Here is a 25,097-nt window from a genome sequence, read left to right on the forward strand (position 1 = left end):
ACAAATGTTGAACAACTTTTCCCTCTTCAGAAGAATAAAGAGAATACAACAGAATTATAAGTATCCAAGATTGGATCTTTAGAATTAATGTGGAAGATGTAAAGGTAGGAAGTTCAGCAGTACTAGACCTCAAGTTATATTATATGGCAGAAAATATCAAAACTATCTAATAATGGCTAAGAAATAGAGGGGTAGATCAGTGAAACAGAGTAGATACACAACACAGAGTAGTAAAAGATTATAGCAACCTTGTGTCTGATAAATGTAAAGATTTAAGTTTTGGAGATAAGAATTCATTATTTGATAAAAATTGTTGAGAAAGCTGGAAAGCAGTTTGGCAAAAACTGGGCATTGACCAATATTTTAAATCATGTACCATGATAAGGTCAAAAATGGATACATGACCTAGATATAAAGGGAGATATCATAAGTAAATTAGAAGAACATGGAACATATTACTTATTCAACTCATGGATAGGAGAATAATTTATGAATAATAAATAACATATAGAGAGCATTGTGAGGTGTGAAATGGATAATTTTGATTATAGTAAATTAGAAAGTTCTTATACAAATAAAACCAATGATGCCAAGATTAGAAGGAAAGCAAAAGGTGGGGGGGGAGGCAGATTTCATAAATACTCTCTTAGATAAAGGTCTCATTTCTCAAATATGTAAAGGACTTTGTCAAATTTATAAGAATATGAATCATTACCCAACTGATAAATGGTCAAAGGATCTGAAAAGGCAGTTTTTCAATGAAGAAATCAAAACTATATACAGTCATATGAAAAAATGCTCTAAATCATTACTGATGAGAGAAATGTAAATTAATACAACTTCAAGATATTATCTTATACCTTTCAGATTGCTTAAAATGATAGATGCCCTTCAATTGGGGAATGGCTAAACAAATTGTAGCATTTGATTGTGATGGAATACTACTGTGCTATAAGAAATGAGGAACTGATTGATTTTAGAAAACCAGGGAACAACTTAGACCTATGAAGGAAGATGCTATCCATCTCCAGAGAAAGAACTCATAATCAGAAGTATGTACAGTATGGTATATGTATATGTATATGTATATATGTGAGTGTATATTTGTATGTATATAAGTAAATACATGTGTGTATGTATTCATGTTTAATTGTAGGTTTCTCTAGGGCAAGGTGGGGAGACAAGGAGGGAGAAAAAAAGCACATAGCTGAGAACAAAAGAAAACTTAGAAGGAAGCACAGAAAAGCTGGGTGGCTATGAAAGCAATAATATTAAGTACATAGTTTAAAAAAAAATAAACAGTCTGAAATGGAAATTTATGGTTTTACACTGAATTCTCTCTTTATGTTCTGCTGTGTACATGGAAATGTTCTTTTTTCTCATTTTGTATTTAAGTTCAAAATGAATTTTTAAAAAATTTTTTAAAAGAATTAATAGAGAGGCTAACAATAGGTTTGTCTATGATATAGAAAAATCAATTCAAGAAATACTTATTAATCACCTATTATATGCAAAGCACTGTATTATACACCCAGGAAACAAAGACAATGACTAATGAGTGCCAGTATTCAAGGAGCTTCCAAATTTAAATACATGAATCAAAACAATTATTATATTGTTTATTTACCTCTGAAATAAACAATAAATTACAGTAAACACTCTTACCTTTAGCAAACATAGGTAAAATATCTGGGCTTCCCCAGCTCCAAGTATATTTGCTTTCGTTGAAAAGAGAATCAAATTCCACAGGATTCTCCTTCCACCCTACAAGCAATTATAAATAAAAAAAAAGACAACAATGAACAATACGGACACATAACTCAAGTAAACTCTATTATAAATTATAGTAAGGACTGTTAGGGGTAGGAAGTAAGAGGAAATATAAAAGCTCTTTTAGCTTTCATTAATACATAGAATCACTTCTGAAGACTAGAAGGAAAGAACTAAGACAATGCAGCATTGAAAATTTGCATATAATGAGAACTAAAACTTTTTAGCAGAGATGTTTTAGAAATGTGCTAATCATAGTGACGTTGTTCTTCTAGAAGGAAAAAGGCCGAAATTAATGATTTATATGTTTCTGGGAATGGATCAAGTTAAAAACAAATTAATGAGATTTTATAACAAGAAATTCTTTAGAAATGAATTTCATTTATTTCTTGTTATATGAAATTACTGTGATCACTACAATACACAATCATGATATGAAGGAATAGAAAACATCTTCTGAGAACCAACTTAGTTAAGTTAGGAGCACTTTTCACCAGAAGATTGATCTTTAGGTGGTCATTCCTTTTTGGTTATAGCAATATATGAACCTATCTCCTAAATTATACAAGAGTTGCAACATGCATGTGTGGAAGAAATTCCCACAATGATGAAATCACAAATCTTTTGAAATATTTGAGCATGAATTCCAAAACTAATGTTTAATTTTGGGGCTTAGCACAATATTCAACAAATATTCTCTGAGTTCAATGCAAAAGAGGTAAATTTTTAAAAATTGTCTGAAGAGATATACCTTTGGCAACTGCACTGACATCTTCATAAAAACCAGCTATCAGTGCCACGTGTCCTGGCCTGGATTCAGTGGGTACACGAGTATGAGAAATACCCCAGCTACCTTTATGCAGTATTATATTCCTAAAATAATAGTAAATGTATAATTAGAAGTATTACATATAGAAAAAATAAAACAAGTTGATTTAATCTTTTGGGTATTTAGAAAATGTTAAATTTTTGGCATCCTGGGACATTTCCAGTTCTCCTGATCTATATCTGGCCATTGGACCCAGATGGCTCCAGAGGAGAAAGTGAGGCTGATGACTTTGCACAGCCCTCCCTCACTTAAATACAATTCACTTGCATGTCATGGCATCACCTCCCTGATGTCATGGTTCTCTTCAAGAACAAAGGACAAAGAGCAACCTACTAGCAAGCAATTGTTAAAAAATCAATGCATAATCATTTAAATAATCTATTCTAAATAATTTCGGGCTTCTCAAGCTTACCTTCTAAGTGTTCACTTTCTGATTGTACCTTAAGGTCATTTATAACTGTTTAATGGAATTTGAGACAATGCGCATAACCAAAATGTGGGTCTCCTGCCTATAAATCCTGTGTTCTTTCAAATAAAACTTAATCCTTCCCATCTTTTAGCCAACATAGTAGCAGCCCCCCAGGGATTACTACAGTGTTTTAAAAACTTAAATAACTCTAAGATACATGGAATGAGAATAATTCTTCTTGCAATAAGGGTGATGGCAATCTTCTTGTGATTTTTCAAAGGAAGGTTAAGAGACTTACCCAAAGTCACAAAGCTAATAAGCATATGATAAAAAAGATAAAACTTAGAGTAAGACTTAAAGAAGTATAAACACTGTTACCAAAAAAAAAAATCACAGTTCCATGAGACATGGAAAAACATATAACAAAAATAACAAAGTATTTAAGTTATATTTTTATAAACCACGACTGCTGTAGAGAAACTGGAGTATCTGTTTAAAAACTATTCTGAGAATTTTTTTTTAATTTAAAAGAAAAGGAAAAAAAATACAACATTCTAAATAAGCTGGCTCAGTAGGCAGTTAGAGCCTATTGGAGTAGTTAATAATTTTAAGGAAGTTATGAAAACTTTTAAATATGCTTGAGTTTTAAAAGCCAAGAGAGAAGTTGGATTGGTCAATAAAAAAGATTTGCAAAGAAGCTACCTACTAATTACAAAAAGAACAACCACAACCACTACAAAAGTTTCTCTTAAAGCAAAATAAAACCAGAGATAGATTAACCAAGGATGATAACTTAATGAGGAAGGCACACAAATGTTGTTGCCCTGAAGCCAACTTAACCTATCTTCTTGAGTTGCCATACTGGACCCAGAATATGCAGGAAGCCCTGAACTAGTCAAGGATGAAGCCCTCCAGAGCTGACATAATTTGTTATTTTCACCCCTAGGTAAACTCCCTCTGTGCCCTTGAGTGTCAAACCTGCCACAAGACAGGGGCTAGTCAGTCTGCACCAGACGGAGAAACTATTTGTGTAGATGGGATCCTGGTAGATAAGCAGACCAGTTTCCAAGGAAAATGAATGCTGCTTTTGCCAATTTACTTACTCATGTTCCCCCTCCCTTTTTTTTTTTAACCATTCTCCTCTTCTTTAGGAGGGGATTAATCCTTTCCCCACTAGTACTGCTCCAGTCCTCCTCCCATGCCACTCCCAGTTAGGAGGGAATTGCCCTCCCCACCTCCCCACCCTTACTGAGACTCATAAATATGCAAGGCTTCTGTCTGGAACCTGAACTCCTTAGTACTGGGCATAGAGTTCCACATGCATATTCATTTCTCTTATAATAAATGCAGTTGCAACACATGTCCCATGGAATTGTGAATTTTGGGGGGGGGGGTTAAGAGTGTTTATATTTCTTTAAGTCTTACTTTAAATTTTATCTTTTTTTTATCACATGCTTACTAGCTTTGTGACCTTGGGTGAGTCCCTTAACTTCTGTTTGCTTCAGTTTTCTCTACTGTAAAATAGGGATAATAATAGCACCTACTTCCCAGAGTTCTTGCAAGAATGAAAATGAGATAATATTTACAAATCACTTAGCACAGGCACAAAGTAGATATTCTATAAGTGTTATTATTCTTTTAAAAAAAAACAAAATTTGGTAATTAGTAGAATATTTATTATATCAGCTTATATATGGACGTAACACATGTTTCAATAACTTTCACAGAAGGTATAGACACCTTTATCATAGCTTTAAGAGCCAAATGGAATGCTCCAGGAAAAGGCAGTTTGTGCTAGAGGTTGGGTAGGGAGAAGGGAACGTAGTTATAATTGTCATTTATGAGGTAGGTCTCCCTATGGAGTTGGCCAGAGTACAGGTTTTCGATTTATGAAGTTCTATGGGCTAAACATGGAAAAAGTGAAAAAGAAAGTAAGAAAAATTTTCTTTCTTGTAAGAACAGTCAACTGTTAGTTTATGAAGAAACATTATAAAGAAAATTTTATGAGAAGTCTTGAAAGAGATTATTAAGCAGAATAGCTTGACAGAAGCTGAAGAGATTGCTTCTTCTGAAGGCTAAAAAGAAGACAAGGAAAAAAAACTAATATGACATTTCCTAAAAGACTGAATTTAATTCTTAAGGAAAAATATGAAGAGAATTCTAGAGATACTTTAATCCATTTCTTAAGTGAATTTAAAAGTGAAATTGTGTTTCCAGAAGTGAAGAGAAATCATCTGCTATTATAGTAAGAGTTTGAGGTACATCGGGATATGATTTTTCTAATGGACAAAATATTACGATTATTTATATCCTTATTATTAAGTTCGGTTGTTAGTAAACTGTATATTTAATAATTTAATACTTATTTAATCACAGGTGATTAAGGAATTTAACACAGAGAGAGATGAGAAATGGTATCTCCAGTTTATTTTAAATAATATTTAATGAGCTGGCAAAGAAGTTTTAGACAACTGATTAATAACAGATTAAAACTGCATTAATTAAAAAAGAAAGTATTCAAACATAAACTCTTCGTTACTCCAGAGCTTGGTGTTATAAGATGAAATATGGGAACAAGTGAATTAGCAGGCTGAGGAGTAACCTAAAAGTGAGGTTGGCAGATCCTTTAAACCTTCCTATACCTGAAAATCCAGGAAAATGTTTCAGTTTGAGTCATGTAGCCAAAATTCACCTGGAAGAACAACATGCTTAAATCATAGGCAAAGTAATCAGAAGAAAAGAATATCTTCTGAAAATCAGATCAATCTATAATGAAATGCCAATATCTTGTATCCAATCCCTATCCTTATTACCTCTTATACCCACATAAGAATAGCTATGTGATCTTTAACTGTTTATTTGTGCTGTAGGCAAACTTCATGAAAAGGTTTCATTTTAGTCAAATCTCTTACCTGATAAATGGTGCTCTCGAAGTTCCATTTTCATCTAATTCATAGAGGGAATCTGCCCGAAGGCCATCAGCAACAAATAACACTAATCTTCTAGCTGGAGGCAGCAGAGGAGTAATTTGAGGAGTCATACCATGTACCAGGGGAGAAGTAAAGTAAATGTCAAAGATGGACACAAAGAACACAAAGTGAACAAGCAATCCCAAAATAAAAAATAGCAATAGATTCATGGTTATCTGAAAGAGAAGAAAAAGAAAAAAGAAAATGTGTATCAGTCTTAAAAACAATTATATGAACATCATACTTAGGTTTAATTCAACCAATATTTACTAACTGATTATTAATGGGCAAGATATGCTAGATGCTGGGGTCACAAGGACTAAAATGAGATTGTCCTTCCCCTCAAGGAGTTTATGCATCAACTGAGACGAGATACAGAAAATGATCTGAGGAGGGAGAGAGGTACAGCCAAATAACCAAATGCTGACAAAACTTATACTTTAAAATGATACATGCCTTATTGTAACACCAGTTTCAGTAGTTTCTCTTACAATCACTGTTACCATAGATTTAAATGCCAGATGGAAGGCTGAGGAGTTGGCAATTGGGCTGGAAGTTTTTGAGAGATAAAAGAAAAGAGAATTAGAAAGTTTGAAGGAAACTGTAGAAAAGAAAAATGAGGAAAAACTTTCTTAGAACTACTTAAATTTTATATTATGAAGAAAGATTATAAAGAGAATTTTATAAGGAGAGAATCTGGAGAAACTGTTAAGAGTAATGACATGAGAGAACCTGGAAAAGAGAGAAAAATAAGATATAGAGAACTTCTTTCCTGATGGAATTGTTTTAACCATCATACTGCACTGAGTACAAAGAGAATTCCTGAGAAGACACCTTACCTGGTATTCTAAGTAAAATGAATGATGGGACTGTATTTTCAAAAGTTATTTGCAGTGATGGTTGAAGTGACTTTGACTGTAATCTTCTATTATAACAAATAATTATTTATGTCTGGATTATTGCTGATTACATTGTTAATAAATTATTTAGCTCAAAATTTTTTGCTCAGAAAAGAAAAATTCAGCCCTAGGGGAAGACTGTTTCAGTTGACCACATCTTCCAATCTGAAATTCAAGAGTTTTGTTTTGAAATCTACAATTTTGCTTCTACTTGCCCAAGTTATTTTGGCAAAGTGATGGGGCCCCATTTACACAAATCTGGTAATGAACCCCTTGAGTGTCTGGGGAAATCCCTAGCCAAATGGGACAACACTACTGTCATATTTTCATTCCCTCTTGTTCTGGGTTTGGTATTTGAACTGGATTTGTAGAAGTTTCTCTTACCACCAGAGTTCTAACTACGAATAGCTATGACTTACTAATACTACTACAAAATTATTTATAGTTTAAAAAAATAATACAAACAGGTACTGATTATTTTGCATGTACTACACTTGGAAGGAATGGAAATTGATTAGGGGCCATACACTGTTGGGTGCTTTCAACAGCCCAATAAGGAGCCAACAACTTCTAAGTTACAGTCAATTTAAAACAATTGGGTAGCTGGTGTGAACCCACGTTACATAACAAAGACATCAAAGTTGATATGTGTGCGTGCCCATCATCATTTAATTTTTCATTATGATATTTTTCTTCACTGAATCTCTTGGGCTGCTCTGGATAGTAATGATGCCAGTTTGGTCGTGACCCATAGTTTCAGAAATGCTGAAGGGGTCATAAGTGTAAAAAGTTTAAAAAGTCCTGCTTTATATAATTTTAAAAAGAACTGAGGCTAAAAATACCCTACATGGTCATGTTATAGAAAAGAAACTAACACTTTTTTTTAAAAAAACACAGAAAAGTATCTACATATAACACAAAAGTAAATATAAGTGAATAGAAACAATAAATTAGTCTCAATAAACTTAAACTGTTTATGGATCAAGTTCCCAGCAAAGAATTAAGACAGACAGAAAATAAATCAGGCTTCAAGCAAATAAAACTTGCAAAGAAAAATAAAAAGAAAATACAATTAACATTATCCATTGCACTGCTAGCACACTTCTTGCTGTATATATTCAATGACAGATAAAAACTGAAGAAATTACAAAAATGTTTGTAGACTAAGGGTTTTTTTGTTGTTACTGCCATGATTTTTTTTTTGATCTCTGCAAATCAATCCCTGAGAGCTCTGGCAGGTTTAAATTACATTTATCAAATGTTATCATCAGGGAGACAATATTAGAAAGGAAATTTATAGTCCAGTCCAATGATTTAGCTGAGTCACATGAAGAAATTAGCTTTTATCCTCTATCTGTACAACAGGAAAATGTTGTCAATAAGGGAACATTTGTCTTTAGAATCCTAAATCTCCATCAAATAAGCATAAGACTGAATTCATTCATTCATTTGATAAATATCGACAAGTACCTACCCTGTAGAAACTTTGTATTAGGTACAATGAGAATAAAAAGAAGATATGGTCCCTAGCCTCATGGAAGGTAAGGCCTAGTTGAAAAAATAAAATTCATGTGCATGGAAAATGAAATAATAATGCAAAGCAATACTGCAGTAGTCAAATCAAGAACAACACATGAAGGGAAAGAATAGAATAATGGTATCCCTAACAAATAAGAATAACAGGAAGACCTCCCTTGAGTTCTCCACTAGAGAGAATTCACAGGAAAATTTAGACCATACAGGATGACAGAATGTGGATGGGTTTACCAACTACATCAGTGAAGAGAATAACCATGCCAATAAAATCATACCAAAAGTACCAGAGTACCAAGCAACATATTACACTCTATATAAGGATACTTTGCAAACTATAGAACTGTCATTTGTTTTTGGTGTTATCTCCCAAATAGGGATTTTAAAAATATACAACTTGGCTTGCTTCACTAGAGTAGAAAGTCAATAGGTATTTATTAAGAGACTACTATGTGTCAGGTGCTGCAAAGCACTGAGGATACAAAGAAAGACAAAAACAGTTCCTGCCCTCAAGGAACTCACGATCGAAAGGGAAAGGAAGAGAATCTGAATGTAGATATTACCTACTCTGTGCCAAGCACTGTACTGAGTGCTTTACAAACAGTACTTCATTCGATGAGGAAAAGACAACACACCAACAACTATGTACAAACAAGATACATACTAGACAAATTGGAGGTAACCTCAGAGGGACAGCACTGACATTAAGGAGGACTAGGGAAGGTTGCTTTCAGAAGGTGGGATTTGAGCTGAGATTTGAAATAAGCCAGTGACAACAGGAGGCAGACCTGAAGAGGGAGAGCACTTCAGCCTTAGAGGACAATCAGGGAAAATACACAAAATGAGAAAATGCAGCATCCTGTAAGAAGAATAGTAAGGGGGTCAGCGCCATTGTATGGCAGAGTACTTGGAGGGGAGTAACATGCAAGAAAACTGGAAAGATAGGAAGGCACCAAGTGATGAGGAGCTTCAAACGCCAAACTGAGGGTTTTATATTTGATCCTGGAGATCAGACCTGTGCCTTAGGGAGACTGATTTGATAGATGAATGAAGAATGGATTGCAGTAAGGAGAGATTTGTGGCAGGGAGACTAACTATAAGGTCATTGCAATAGTTCAGTCCTGAGATAAAGAAGGCCTGCACCAGGTGGTTGTCAGTGTCTTCAGAAGAAAGAAAGAAGGCAAAATCAACAATAACAAAACTGACAAATATAGTCAAATATTTCTTGCCTAGAACAGAAAAAATAAAGGAAAATACAACTATAAACATATCTGTGTGATAGTGGGCAAAACATTTAATCTCTTTAAGCTTCAGATTATTAATCTGCAAAAAGAGGCAGTCTTACTAAGTGGCTTCTCAGTGATTTAATTCTTACTGAGCCGGAGACTGACCATCAAAAAAGCGATGGAGAGAGAGAGAGAGAGAGAGAGAGAGAGAGAGAGAGAGAGAGAGAGAGAGAGAGAGAGAGAGAGAGAGAGAGAATATGAACATGAGACTTATCAGAAGCATGAGTCCACTGGAATCAAACAAATCCCACAAGATATTAAAAAAATAAACAATATTATACTACTGCAACCTATTTGGGAAACAGACCAAAATCCTCACTCCACCTGCTATGGCATTCATGCAAAAGTAAGCTGTACAGGTCTCTTTTAAACCTGAGTACCATCTAAAATGGAAGGCCTACATATTCCTAAGGACAGATTTTTCAGTGCTGCTACTAGAAAATTATTGAAGCTGTATCCTAATGTATATGTATATTTTTCATTTGGCTTATAAGATAACCCAAAGGGAAAAAAATGAGTCATTAGGCCTAAGTTAAAACAGAATAGAAGCTGGTGGGAAAATGAGGAAGGTATTAAAAGAGAGAATTTCTCAAAGAAGATTCTTTACTCTGAAGATACCCTTCATTTCTTTACCATATTTTAAATCACACACAAATCCCCTTCTAAACATGAAGGTAGACTAGCCACTCCAGAGAGAATTTCTCAAAGAAGATTCTTTACTCTGAAGATACCCTTCATTTCTTTACCATATTTTAAATCACACACAAATCCCCTTCTAAACATGAAGGTAGACTAGCCATTCCAGATCTTAAATTGTATTATAAAGCAGCAATCATCAAAATTGCTTAGTACTGGCTAAGAAATAGAGTGGTGGAGCCTTGGAATAGGTTAAGTATGCAAGACACAGTAGTCAATGACTGTAAGTAAGCTATTATTTGATAAACCCAAAGACCCCAGCTTCTGGGATAAGAACCCACTCTTTGACAAAAACTGCTGGGAAAACTGGAAAAGAGTATGGCAGAAACTAGGCATTGATCAAAATCTCATACTACATACCAAAATAAAGTCAGAATAGGTTCATAACTTAGATATAAAGGCTGATACTATAAGCAAAGTGGGAGAGCAAGGAACAGTTTACCTATCAAATTTATGAAGAACAGAAGAATTCATGACCAAACAGGAGAAAGAGAACATTATGAAAAGCAAAATGGATAACTTTGATTACATTAAATTGAAAAGTTTTTGCACAAACAAAGCCGATGCAACTAAGATTAGAAGGAAGGTAGAAAATTGGGAAAGAATTTTTACAACCAGTGTCTCCGATAAGGGCCTCATTGCTAAAATATGTAGAGAATTAAATCAAATTTATAAGAATACAAGTCTTTCCCCAACTGATAAATAGTCAAAGGATATGAACAGGCAGTTCCTGGATGAAGAAATTAAAGCTATCTATAGTTACATGAAAAAATGCTCAAAATCACTATTGATTAGAGAAATGCAAATCAAAACAACTCTGTGGTACCATATCATACCTATCAGATTGGCCAATACGACAAAATAAGAAAATGATAAATGTTGGTGGAGTTGTGAAATGATCTAACCATTTTGGTTTTGGAACCTTGCCCAAAGGGCTATAAAAATGTGCATACCCATTGACCCAGCAATACCACTCCTAGGGCTATATCCCAAAAGGATCATACAAATGGGAAAAGGACTCACATGTACAAAAATATTCATAGCAGCTCTTTTTGTGGTGGCCAAGAACTGGAAATTGAGAGGATGCCCATCAATTGGGGAATGGCTGAGCAAGTTGTGCTATATGAATGTAATGGAATACTATTGTGCTATAAGAAATGATGAACAGGCTGACTTCAGAAAAACCTGGAAAGTCCTATATGGTCTGATGCTGAGTGAAGTGAGCAGAACCAAGAGAACATTGTACACAATAACAGCCACATTGTGCGATGACTAATATTGATAAACTTAACCCTTCCCAGCAATACAAGGATCTAAGACATCTCCAAAGGCCTCATGATGGAAAATGCTATCCACTTCCAAAGAAAGAACTATGGAGTTTGAATGCAGATGGAAGCATACTATTTGCTACTTTTTTTCTTCTGCTATGTTTTGTTTCCTCTTTCAGGTGATTCCTCTTATTGGTTCTAATTCTTACTTACAACATCACTAATGTGAAAATATGTTTAACAGGATGTATATGTATAGCCTATATCAGATTGTGCGCCGTCTTGGGGAGAGTGGTGGGGAGGAAGGGGGAGAAAATTTTTAAACTCAAAAGCACATGGAAGTGATTGTTGATAAATCAAAATAAATTAATTTTAAAAAAGAGGGAAAAAAAAGACTGAACAAGAGGCAAAGGAGCTTGTTAGAGTCATGCATGTAATATATCAAATAGTGGAAGAAACTTCCATAAAATAATATCATAGTTCCCAATATCACACTGCAGTAGAAATTTTAAAATGCTGCATCAGGCATCAAAGAGTCTCAGTTTAAAACCCAATGGTGACGTTGGCTACTGTGTAATCTTTGGACAAGTCTCAATTTCTGTGACTCTCAGTTTCTCCTATATTATTAAAGGACTGAACTAGGTTCCCACAACAACAACAACAACAACAACAACAACAACAACAACAACAACAACAAAAAAATATATATATATATATGTATTGAATTCTCACTAAACTACTCTAAACATGGTGTAGAATTCAGCAATAAGTTAAAGCCCATTTAAAAGGACATATTTATTACTTTACCAAAGTGACTTCAATGTTAAATCACTAGCACCTATAAAGAAGTCACACAACAAAGACAGAATTATAGAGAAGTTCCTGAAATAGCAGAAACTGGGCTTTAGTTTTTAAAAGTGATTTTAATGTGCCATCGTAGGAAAGAAAAAGCCATCTACGAATAGAACATTATCTTTTAAGTTGTTGGTTTTTTTCCCAGTAGTGGCAATGGATTTGTACTAACTCACTCAAACTGCTATAAATCAGCATTTACTATTTTCTGCTTTATAATGTGGATAAAATATAATATTCCTCTCTCACCAGAGAGTTCTACTATTGCTAAAACTAGTTGATAGACGTGGTTTTTGCATTCAGAGGACAATAAATTTTTCAATAAATTGATGTGCCTAAAGCAAGACCTAAACCTACAAGCTAATATTCTTGAATAGTCTTTCAAAATGAATAGCAAAACTAAATGCCAAGTTATATCCCTAAAGCCATTACATCTAACCCAATTTCATTGACATTTGAATCTCAAAGTGCTCCATGTGGTCATGCTGTTTTCATTTAAGAACCAAAAAGAGAGCTTAAAAAAAAACCTTCAAAAAACAAATACAGTGATATTTTGCTGTTAAACTAAAAACAACAAGGAACTTATAATGAATGACACAATATACACAGGGGAAGGATATAGTGAGAGGGGAATGAAATCATTCATTTTACCAGGATATGGTACCATTATCATATACTTTCAAAGTTTAGGGGATAATATTAACAAAGAAATACTGGAATATCAGCGGCCTTCGCTAATAACACATATGGCATTAACTAGGATGTCAGTTACTGTGCAAAATTAAAAGGATCTCCCAGTAAGTCATTTCCAGTAAGCAGCAGTGGCCTTAGAAAGGAATTTATATAGAATAAAATAAAATGGATTACTTGTCATTCTACTGCATGACAGGTACATTTTTCAGCAATGTACTGCCACATATAACTTAATTTAACCTGACAAAATGGAGTTTTTGTGCCTTTTGTTCCATCATAAAATTCCTCATTTTTTTTTGCCAAAGATAGCCTACACTTGGATATTTCACTGTCCCATAGGTAATTAAAGCTTTTTCACTGCTCATAGAATGCACTTTTGATTCACCATGCTAACTTGCATAACTTTGCCTCCCAATGTCCCTCATCCACTCTAACAGAACAAAAAAAAACAGGTTTTTTAAAAAATTCATGATTTCTCCACCTCAATAGGCTGCCATAGTCAACTTCAGTTGTGCTGAATATCTGAAGGTTTGGTAGGTACTAAACCATATACAATCAAGTTAGGCTTTTGAAAATGTTAGATAGGGGGCAGCTAGGTGGCATAGTGAATACAGCACTGGCCCTGAAGTCAGGAGGACCTGAGTTCAAATCTAGCTTCAGGCCAAACACTTGACACTTACTAGCTGTGTGACCCTGGGCAAGTCACTTAACCCCAATTGCCTAAAAAAAAAAGTTAGATAAATCTTAGCAATTCTTACCCATGCAGTTACCTGGAATGTAACTGGTCACTGTTTCTGCTGAGCAGAAAGCTAATTCTCCATATCCTAGGGTTTTCTAAAACAATGACATCTCTTGACAGGATCAAGCAGTAAGGTGAACATAGGGTTAAACTGGCTCTTGGTCAGCATGAGATAGGACATGGGCAAATTCTGGTTCAGGACTAATGAAGATACAAAAACTGACAATGCTCCTGGTTTAAGGGAAGCTATGAGAGGTAGTGTGTTCAATCCCTCACTCTTGTTTAGCAGATGTGGACACATATTAGGAAATGATGACTAGTTATCTGAGTTGAAGTAGAATGAAGAGAGGGAAAGAGGACAACAAGATATTATGGCTGCCAAAGATAAAGTACAAAGGACTTGGAATCCATGGATTAGAGGCACTTTGGTGGGGCTAATTTTTGCCCAGGAACAGGGCTTACTTATAATGAAGGAAAATAACTAAAGCAGGACCTGAGACGTGACTGAGTGAAAGTGGGGAATGTTTAGTTTATTTTTGTATTTGGATCCCAAGCATCTAGTAGAGTGTCTGGAATACAGCAGGTGCTAAATAAATGCTTGCTGAATGATGAATGTTTGAAAAGGTGTAGGAAGAGAGAAGTGACTAGAATGTAGCTTAATGAATATAATACCCTACATTCATATGCCAAGAGATACTCACACTATATACGCTTAGCAAATCCATTCTCTATAACTTCCATTTTTTTAATAGGAGAACCAAGTTAATTAATCTATTCATCAATATGCATTTACTAAGTGACTAATCTGTTCCAGGCACTATGCTATGTGCTGGAGAAACAGACACAAATCCCAAACAGTTTCTAAAGCATGAAATATACACACATAGAAGTAAATTAAAAATATAGACATACCATACATACCATTATCTAGCTACTTTGCAGATGAAGAAACTGAGGCCTCAAGAGCGTCAATGATTTAACCAAGGTCAAACAGGTATCTCCATAACTTTTAACCACAGCTATATAAAGCAGCAGTATCTATATACAGTTTTCCCCTAAGTATTGAGAAACCTCTGAGGGCCTAGACAGAAAGAGATTCAGGAGCAACATTTAACATGGAAGCAGATTGTTCTTCTGGCTTTTCTGACAGACCAATGCATGGAAATAGCACATTTTCAAATATTAAAAACACTTTTTGTTGCTGTGTAATATAAAAAAGATTAAAATTGAAATTATTTAATTATTACAAATTTCCCTTCCATTTCTGTTTAATTCAACAGCATTTAAGTGTCATCTAAGTGCTAAACGAACAAAGACACAGAAATGAAATGACAGTTTCTGAATTTGGGAAGTTTACACTCTACTAGGGGTGAATGAGACATGAACAAAAATATTATAAATATAAGTTAGAAAATAAATAAATGCATGGGAAATGGCTTTATTCTCCCTAACATCTCTGCAGGACCCGAAAGTTTTGGCTACCCCCTCCTCTTGGAGAATCTCACTCTCTCTCTCCTGGGTTTTCTTTTTGTTCTTTTTTTTATTTTATTAATTTATTTTGATTTATCAATAATCACTTCCATATGCTTTTGAGTTAAAAATTTTTCTCCCCTTCCTCCCCCCCACTCCCCGATATAGGCTTTACATTTACATACCATTAAACATATTTTCACATTAGTGAAGTTGTAAGCAAAACTTAAAACCAATAGGAGGAACCATCAGAAAGATGAAACAAAACTCAACAGAAGGTAAAAATAAGTGATAGCGATTCGACTTCCATAGTTCTTTCTTTGGATGTGGACAGCATTTTCCATCCCGAGGCCTCTGGCAATGTCTTAGATCCTCATAATGCTGAGAAGGGTTCAGTTTAAAATATTAGTCATTGCATAATGGCTGTTATTGTGTACAAAGTCCTCTTGGTTCTGCTCACTTCACTCACCATCAGACCATATAAGTCTTTCCAGGTTTTTCTGAAGTCAGCCTGTTCATCATTTCTTGTAGCACAACAGTATTCCATTACATTCATATAGCACAACTTGTTCAGCCATTCCCCAATTGATGGGCATCCTCTCAATTTCCAATTCTTTGCCACCACAAAAAGAGCTGCTATGAATATTTTTGTACATGTGGGTCCTTTTCCCATTTGTTTGATCTCTTTGGGATATAGCCCTAGAAGTGCTATTGCTGGATCAAAGGGTATGCACATTTTTGTAGCCCTTTGGGCATAGTTCCAAATTGTTCTCCAAAATGGTTGGATCATTTCACAACTCCACCAACAATGTATTAGTGTTCCAATTTTCCCACATCTTCTCCAACATTTATCATTTTCCTGTTTTGTCATGTTGGCCAATCTGATAGGTGTGATGTGGTACCTCAGAGTTGTTTTGATTTGCATTTCTCTAATCAATAATGATTTAGAGCATTTTTTCATATGACTATAGATGGCTTTAATTTCTTCATCTGAGAACTGTCTGTTCATATCCTTTGACCATTTATCAATTGGGGAATGGCTTGTGTTCTTATAAATTTGTCTTAATTCTCTATATATTTTAGAAATGAGGCCTTTATCAGAGAGACTGGTTGTAAAAATTCTTTCCCAATTTTCTACCTTCCTTCTAATCTTAGTTGCATTGGCTTTGTTTGTGCAAAAACTTTTCAATTTAATGTAATCAAAATTATCCATTTTGCTTTTCATAATGTTCTCTATCTCCTGTTTGGTCATGAATTCTTCTGTTCTCCATAGATCTGATAGGTAAACTATTCCTTGTTCTCCCAGTTTACTTATGGTATCAGCCTTTATATCTAAGTCATGAACCCATTTTGACTTTATTTTGGTATATGGTGTGAGATTTGGGTCTATGCCTAGTTTCTGCCATACTCTTTTCCAGTTTTCCCAGCAGTTTTTTTCAAAGAGTGGGTTCTTATCCCAGAAGCTGGGGTCTTTGGGTTTATCAAATAATAGATTACTATAGTCATTGACTACTGTGTCTTGCATATTTAACCTATTCCACTGATCCACCTCCCTATTTCTTAGCCAGTACCAAGCAGTTTTGATGATTGCTGCTTTATAATACAATTTAAGATCTGGAATTGCTAGGCCACCTTCCCCTGCATTTCTTTTCATTAGTTCCTTTGATATTCTGGACCTTTTGTTTTTCCAAATGAATCTTGTTATTATTTTTTCTAACTCTATAAAATAATTTTTGGTAGTTTGATTGGTATGGCACTGAATAAGTAAATTAGCTTAGGTAGGATTGTCATTTTTATTATATTAGCTCGGCCTACCCATGAGCAACTGATGTTTTTCCAATTATTTAGATCTGATTTGTGTGAAAAGTGTTTTGTAATTGTGTTCATAGAGTTCCTGGGTTTTGGAGGTAGACTCCTAAATATTTTATAATGTCTACAGTAAGTTTAAATGGGATTTCTCTTTCTATCTCTTGCTGTTGGGCTTTGTTGGTAATATATAGAAATGCTGATGATTTATGTGGGTTTATTTTATAGCCTGCAACTTTGCTAAAGTTGTTTATTATTTCAAGTAGTTTTTTACTTGATTCTCTAGGATTCTCTAAGTATATCATCATGTCATCTGCAAAGAGTGATAGCTTTGTTTCTTCTTTGCCTATTCTAATGCCTTCAATTTCTTTTTCTTCTCTTATTGCTAAAGCTAAGGTTTCCAGTACAATATTGAATAACAGTGGTGATAATGGACATCCTTGTTTCACCCCGATCTTATTGGAAATGCTTCTAGCCTGTCCCCATTACATATAATGCTTGCTGAAGGTTTTAGATATGCTATTTATTATTTTAAGGAAGACTCCATTTATACCTATGCTTTCTAGTGTTTTTAATAGGAATGGGTGTTGTATTTTATCAAAAGCTTTTTCTGCATCTATTGAGATGATCATGTGGTTTCTGTTGGTTTTGTGTTGATATGCTCAATGATGCTGATAGTTTTCCTAATATTGAACCAACCCTGCATTCCTGGTATAAATCCTACCTGGTCATAGTGTATTATTCTTGTGATAAGTTGCTGCAATCTACTTGCTAGTATTTTGTTTAAAATTTTTGCATCTATATTCATTAGAGAAATTGGTCTATAATTTTCTTTCTCTATTTTGACTCTTCCTGGTTTAGGTATCAACACCATATTTGTATCATAAAAAGAATTTGGTAAGACTCCTTCTTCACCTATTTTCCCAAATAGTCTATATAGTATTGGAATTAATTGTTCTTTAAATGTTTGATAGAATTCGCATGTAAATCCATCTGGCCCTGGAGATTTTTTCCTAGGGAGTTCATCAATGGCTTGTTCAATTTCTTTTTCTGAGATGGGGTTATTTAAGTATTTTACTTCCTCTTGTTAATCTGGGCAATTTATATTTTTGTAAATATGTATCCATTTCACTAAGATTGTCAAATTTGTTGGCATATAGTTGGGCAAAATAATTCCTAATTATTGTTTTAATTTCCTCTTCCTTGGTGGTAGCTTCCCTTTTCATTCTTGATACTAGTAATTTGGTTTTTCTTTCTTTTTTTTAATTAAATTAACCAAAGGTTTATCTATTTTATTGGTTTTTTCATAAAACCAGCTCTTAGTTTTATTTATTAGTTCAATAGTTTTCTTAATTTCAATTTTATTAATTTTTCCTTTGGTTTTCAATATTTCTAATTTGGTGTTTAGTTGAGGATTTTTAATTTGTTCTTTTTCTAGTTTTTTTAGTTGTATGCCCAATTCATTAATCTCCTCTTTTTCTATTTTATTTATGTAAGCATTTAGAGATATAAAACTTCCCCTAAGAACTGCTTTCACTGCATCCCATAGGTTTTGGTATGTTGTCTCATTATTGTCATTCTCTTGAATGAAATTATTGATTGTTTCTATGATTTGTTGTTTGACCCAATCATTTTTTAGGATTATTTAGTTTCCAATTATTTTTCTATCTTTCCATGGCCCTTTATTACATATAATTTTTATTGCATCATGATCTGAAAAGGATGCATTTAATATTTCTGCCTTTCTGCATTGGATTGTGAGGTTTTTATGCCCTAGTACATGGTCAATTTTTGTGTATGTGCCATGTACTGCTGAGAAAAAAGTATATTCCTTTCTATCCCCATTCAGTTTTCTCCAGAGGTCTATCATACCTAACTTTTCTAATGTTCTATTCACCTCCTTAACTTCTTTCTTGTTTATTTTGTGGTTAGACTTATCTAGTGCAGAGGGGGAGGTTCAGGTCCCCCACTAGTATAGTTTTGCTGTCTATTTCTTCCTGTAACTCCCTGAACTTCTCCTGTAAGAATTTGGATGCTATACCATTTGGTGCATATATGTTTAGTAATGATATTACTTCATTGTCTATGGTGCCTTTTAGCAGGATGTAGTTTCCTTCCTTCTCTCTTTTGATTAGATCTATTTTTGCTTTTGCTTTGTCTGAGATCAGGATTGCTACCCCTGCTTTTTTTACTTCAGCTGAACATAATATATTCTGCTCCAGCCTTTTACCTTTACCCTGTATGTGTCACTCTTTTTCAAATGTGTTTCCTGTAAACAACATATTGTAGGATTATGGTTTTTAATCCATTCTGCAATCCTTTCCATTTTATGGGAGAGTTCATCCCATTCACATTCACAGTTATGATTACTATCTGTGTCTTTTTCTCCATCCTTTTCCCCCATTTATGCTTTTCTTTCTCCTTTTTCCTTTCTCCTTTCCCCCCTTCACTAGTGTTTTGCTTTTGACCACCACCTCCTTCAGTCCCTCCCCCTTTTATTATCCCTTTCCCTTTTCTTCCCCTTTAGTCTTACTGCTTCTTCCCTCCCTTTTTTCCCCCCTCCCTTTTCTTTCCCCTTTTCCCTCCTACTGCCTATAGGGCAAGTTAGATTTCTATACCTAACTGATTATATTATGCCCTTCTTGAGCCAAATCTGATGAGAGTAAGGTTCAAACAATGCTCCCCCCCCTTCTTTCCCTCTGCTGTAATAGGATTTTGTGTCTTTTCCTGTAATGTAATTTACCCTTGTCTGCCTCCTCCTTTCTCAGTACATTTTCTAAGATCAGATTGATCCACTTATTTGGATCCATTTAACCCACTTGATTAGATTTTTTTTTATCATTACATCAAAGTCAACTAATATCCACCCTCTTTATGTATACTCCTTTAACAAGGTGTAATAACAATACAGTTCTCAAGGGTTGCAAGTCTCATATTCCCTTGTAGGGGTTTAAACAGCACCCCCCCTTATTAACAACATATTGTATCCTTCTTTTGTCCCATTTACCTTTTTAAGTCCTTCTTGAGTCCTGTACTTGAAGATCAAATTTTTTGTTGAGCTCTGGTCTTTTTATCAGGAAAGTTTGGAAGTCTCCTATTTCGTTGAATATCCACCTCCTCCCTTGAAAAATGATGCTCATTTTTGCTGGGTAATTGATCCTTGGCTGCATTCCAAGCTCCTTTGCCTTAGGGAATATCATGTTCCATGCCCTGGTCTTTTAATGTAGAAGCTGCAAGGTCCTGTGTAATCCTGACTGTGGTTCCATGATATTTAAATTTTCTTTCTGGCTGCTTGCAGCACCTTCTCTTTCATCTGGTAATTTTGGAATTTTGCTATTATATTCTTGGCGTTGTCAATTTGGGATCTCTTTCAGGTGGTGATCGGTGGATTCTTTCTATGGTTATTTTCCCTTCTGGTTCTAGGACTTCGGGCAGTTTTCCTTTATGATTTCCTGAAAGATACTGTCCAGGCTTTTTTTCATCATGATTTTCAGGTAGTCCAATAATTTTTAAATTGTCTCTACTGAGTCAATTTTCTAGGTCCAGGTTTTACTGATGAGGTATTTTACATTTTCATCTATTTTTTCATTTTTTTGTTTCTGTTTGACTGATTCTTGCTCTCTCATAGAGACATTAGTTTCCATTTGTCCAATTCTAGTTTTTAACAGATTGTTTTCTTCTGTTAGTTTTTGTACTTCCTTCTTCAATTGGCCAATTGTGTTTTTTAGGGACTTGTTTTCTTCAGTGTATTTTTTTTCCAATTGGCCAATTGTATTTTTGAAGGACTCTTCTACCTCTCTCATTTGACTATTAAAATCCTTCTTGAGCTCTTCTAAGAAGGCTTTTTGGGCTTCAGACCAGTTCATATTCCCTTTTGTTGTTGCAGATGTGGGTTTGTTGACAATGTTGTCCTCTTCAGAATTTCTGTCTTGATCTTCACTCTTCTCATAATATGAATCTATGGTACATTTCTTTTTACTCATGGTGTTTCTTTATTCCCTGGCCTTTAAAGAGATTGAGCTCTCCTGCTGGGGAACAGAGGGTACTGACCCAAGCTTCTTGTGTTGGGAGCCTAGGTCTTGGTCACTGGCTTTGTGTGCTGGGGCCTCTTATGCTGGCAATTGGAGGCTGTAGGTTTCTGGCAGCTTACCTCGTGTTGGGCTGGAATCAGCAAGGCTGGAACTTTCAGGCAATTCTAGGTTGCCTGCTTTTCCTTTCCTTTAGCTTTCTTCAGCTCCTTTTAGATGGGTGCTGAAGGGTGTTTATCTGCCTGGGTCCCCTGCAGTGTTGTCTCCCCCATTTCTGCTAATGTACTGGGAGATTCCTTTGTGGTGGAGTGCCAAGGCACCTGGTGGTTTTCTGAGCTGGTTTCCACTGGTTCCCCCACCCTCACTGAGGCACTGAGGTCCAGGTGTTGGTGTTTGCCTGCTCTACCACCTGGGCTTCAGGATTTCTTCACAATTGGAGGCTGCAGGGCTCTGACAGCTCACCTGTTGTTGGGTTGGAATTAGCAAGGCTGGGGCTTTAGGAAGCCTTTAACTTGTTTTCTTCACCTCCTTTCAGATGAATGCACAGGGTACTTATCGCCTGGGGCCCCTTGTAGTTCTGCCTCCTTTATTTTTGCTGAGGCACTGGGAGACCCGTTTGCGGGGCTGCTGCACTGCTTCAGGTGTTCCAGTGTTTTTTTTCTGGGGAGATATTTTCTGGGTTTTCAGAGGTTGATAGGGGAGAGTGAGAGAAACTACCTTTTCACTCTGTCATCTTGGCTCCTGGAAGCCTCTCTCCTGGGTTTTCAAAACACTGTGTGCTCTCTCTCTTTGTCTCTCTCTGTGTCCCTCTCTCAGTCACTTGCGCTCTCTCTCTCTCCCACTATTCTCTTCCTACTTGTCTGAATGACCTTCTCAATCTCCTTTATTGGATCATCATTCATGTCCCAATCCCAGTGGTGGACATGCCTAAAGGCTGTGTCCTAGGCCCTCTATTTATAGTCCATTTTGGTGATCCCATCAATCAAAATTCAAAAGTCATCTCTATTCAGATGACAGCCAGATCTATATATTCATCCATAGTCCTTTTTATCCAGTGACTGCATCTCTGCATTCATTCAAAAAGCTCACCTCACTAGTTATCAGAAGGTCCATAAAATAAATGTAATTAGTATAGTAAAAGCTTTATTCAGAGAATAGCCCTGAACATTCATAATAGAGTCAATTAACAAGAAAAATATAATCTATGTGATGAGTGTTGGAGATAATTCAGCTAGCACTGAAATTGTTATAGAAATCAGGTAAGAAAGAAAAAGAAACACAGAAACCAAAGTTTCTGGTATCCACATATAAAAGTAGAAAACCAACAGGTGTACAGGAGAGATTCAATGTCAAGGAAGAAAAAGGAATAGGCTTTTGCAGGAAGGAGGGAGAAAAGGTGGATGTTTCTCAGCTTTCACAAAGAAGTTTAGGTCCTCCATCAGCAAATGTTTAGTTGACATTTCAAACTTGATACACTACAGACATCTCAAGCTTAACAAGTCCAAAACAGAAATAATTATTCTTTTCCTCAAACCCTCTCTTCTTCCTAAACTTGTAATTTGTTGAGGGCACCATATTTATTCCAGTCACCTAGGTTGCAAATTCAGTGTCATTCTTGTCTTTTCACTGTCACTTAGCCTCCATATATAGTTGCCAAGTATTCCATTACATTAGTACATCACATTTTATTTAGCAACCCCACTACTATTTGATGTTTGTATTATTTATTTTGAATATAAAAAAAAACAACCCCAAAACACTGCTAAGATAAGATCCCAGTTCTACTACTTACTGCCTGAGTGACCTTGAACAAAGTCACTTAATCCCTCTGGGCTCTATAATGTGAAGGGCTTAGATTATAGCATCTAATGACACATATAAGTACAACTTGCATCTTTTAATTATTTTCCTTTGTGTTAGAACTTGACATGCTCTCTTTGGATTTTGATGTCATACGAATTTTTTAGCTTTCAAGGGAAAGAAAAAGAAATATGTATCATGTTACAAGAAGTTCTCAACTTTGGGTTCAAATTCAAAATAAGGTCATGAAGGGCTTTGAAGAACCCTCTGGAAAAGTTTATCAGATTCATCTGAAGCCATATGCAGGGTGGAGAGAAGGCTTTGTTGATGGTTGGTGATCTCTCCTCTCCTCTCCCATAAACGTAGGGAGACATGCCAAAGCCCAAGACAGTAGGCAGTATAATAGCGAAGAAGCATAGAAGAATCCTCAGCTAGCTCCCATTGTTGCCTGCACCCAAATGATATTGTCGGGGCTACCAGCTTAATCTTTTCAAATTGTTATGGCAGTAAAATGCATAAGGTACTAAATAAGAACCAATTTTTAATCCTTACTCTTCTTCACATTCTATTGCCTCCAGGATCTGTTTGCCATTCAAAGCCCTTCATAACTTAGGTCCTTTTCCAGTTTTCTTATACTTTACTCCCCAACATATACTCTTCGATTTAGTAACACTGACCTCTCCTGACTGTTCCAAGAACAGGACACTCTTAGCTCCAGGTACTTTCTCTGGCTGTCCCTCATTGCTGGAACACTCTTCCCTCCTCTGCTCTGGCCACTGACCTCCTTGACTTCCTTGAAGTTTCAACAAAAATCCTACCTTTAATCCCTTTTAATTCTAGTGCCTTTCCTCAGTTAATTATCTTATTTATCCTGTATAAAGCTTGATTTGTCTGTTTCCAAGTTATCTCCCCAATTAGATTGTAAACTCCTGGAGGGTATGGACTGTTTTTTGCCCTTTTTTTTTTGTATCCCTAGTGCTTAGCACAATACCAGGCACATAATAGACTCTTAATAAGTGTTTACTAATTGATTGACTCTTCCTCTTTGCAGGATTTGACATGGCTGCCCATTTCTTTCCAAAGTGAGTCTGGTGACTTTGAAACAGCCCTTCCTCACTTAAATCCAATTCACTTGCAAGTCATGACATCTCCTTCCTGATGTCATGGTCCTTTTTAAGAGCAAAGGACAAGCAACAATAACACTTCCAACTCTTCCTGACCCCACTGGGGGTTTTCTTGGCAAAGATACTGGAATAATTTGCCATTTTCTTCTTCAGTGGACCAATGCAAACAAGGTTACTAATGTGCCAGGGTCAGAGAGCCAGTAAGTGTCTGAGGCTGGATTTGAAGTCCAATCTTCCTGACTCCAGGCCTGGCACTCTATCTACTATGCCACCTAACTATATTTGTAGTGGAGGAAATAAGAAGTTTTTTCAAAAGGACAGAAACATGGTCAGATTTTTACTTTAGGAAAATCAGTTTGGAGGCTGCATAAAGGAGAGGAAGTATGGAAATAAATTACAAGTCCAACAACAGTCAACAATAGTCCAAAGGAAAGGTGACTAGGTCTTAAAATAAGAGTTGTGATTATATAGATTGAGAGAAAGAGATGGATGGGGAAAAAACAACAAAACAAAAGACAAGACTTGACAATTGAATGGATATGTGGAGTAAGGGAGAGTAAGAGCTGAGGATGAGGTTTAAGGATGACACCTAGGTTTGAATCTTGGGTGAACGGAAGGATAGTTGTGCCCTTGATAGTAACAGGGAAGTTTAGAAGAAAGGCTGTTATTAATGTTGTTTGTCCTTTGTTCTTGAAGAAGACCATGACATCAGGGAGGTAATGCCATGACATGCAAGTGAATTGGATTTAAGTGAGGGAAGGCTGTGCAAAGTCACCAGCCTCACTTTCTCCTCTGGAGCCATCTGCACCTAGTAGCAAGATATAGTCAGGATAACTGGAGATGGCCCTGGATGCAGTGGGAGACCTTGGCTTTTTAAAGCAAAGGTCTGTAACAAGTCTCACTTTGACTGAAACAATACTAGCAGG

General features: G+C 35.6%; 1 protein-coding gene across 2 annotated transcripts in view; it reads right to left on the bottom strand.

The window, feature by feature from the left end:
• Positions 1–25,097, bottom strand: part of PIGN (phosphatidylinositol glycan anchor biosynthesis class N) — a 229,230-nt gene that overhangs the window by 181,558 nt on the left and 22,575 nt on the right. For both annotated transcript variants that reach the window (XM_020995757.2, XM_078153336.1), the window contains exons 2-4: positions 5,921–6,153; positions 2,522–2,643; positions 1,666–1,764 (exon numbers count right to left, since the gene is read on the bottom strand). In XM_020995757.2, coding sequence (XP_020851416.1) covers positions 1,666–1,764; positions 2,522–2,643; positions 5,921–6,147 — 448 coding nt within the window. In that variant the 5' untranslated portion in view covers positions 6,148–6,153. The remainder of the gene's footprint in view (positions 1–1,665; positions 1,765–2,521; positions 2,644–5,920; positions 6,154–25,097) is intronic.

Source organism: Phascolarctos cinereus, unplaced genomic scaffold, assembly GCF_003287225.1.
Source record: "Phascolarctos cinereus isolate Bilbo 61053 unplaced genomic scaffold, phaCin_HiC Scaffold_4;HRSCAF=312, whole genome shotgun sequence".
Taxonomy (NCBI): Eukaryota; Metazoa; Chordata; class Mammalia; order Diprotodontia; family Phascolarctidae; genus Phascolarctos; species Phascolarctos cinereus.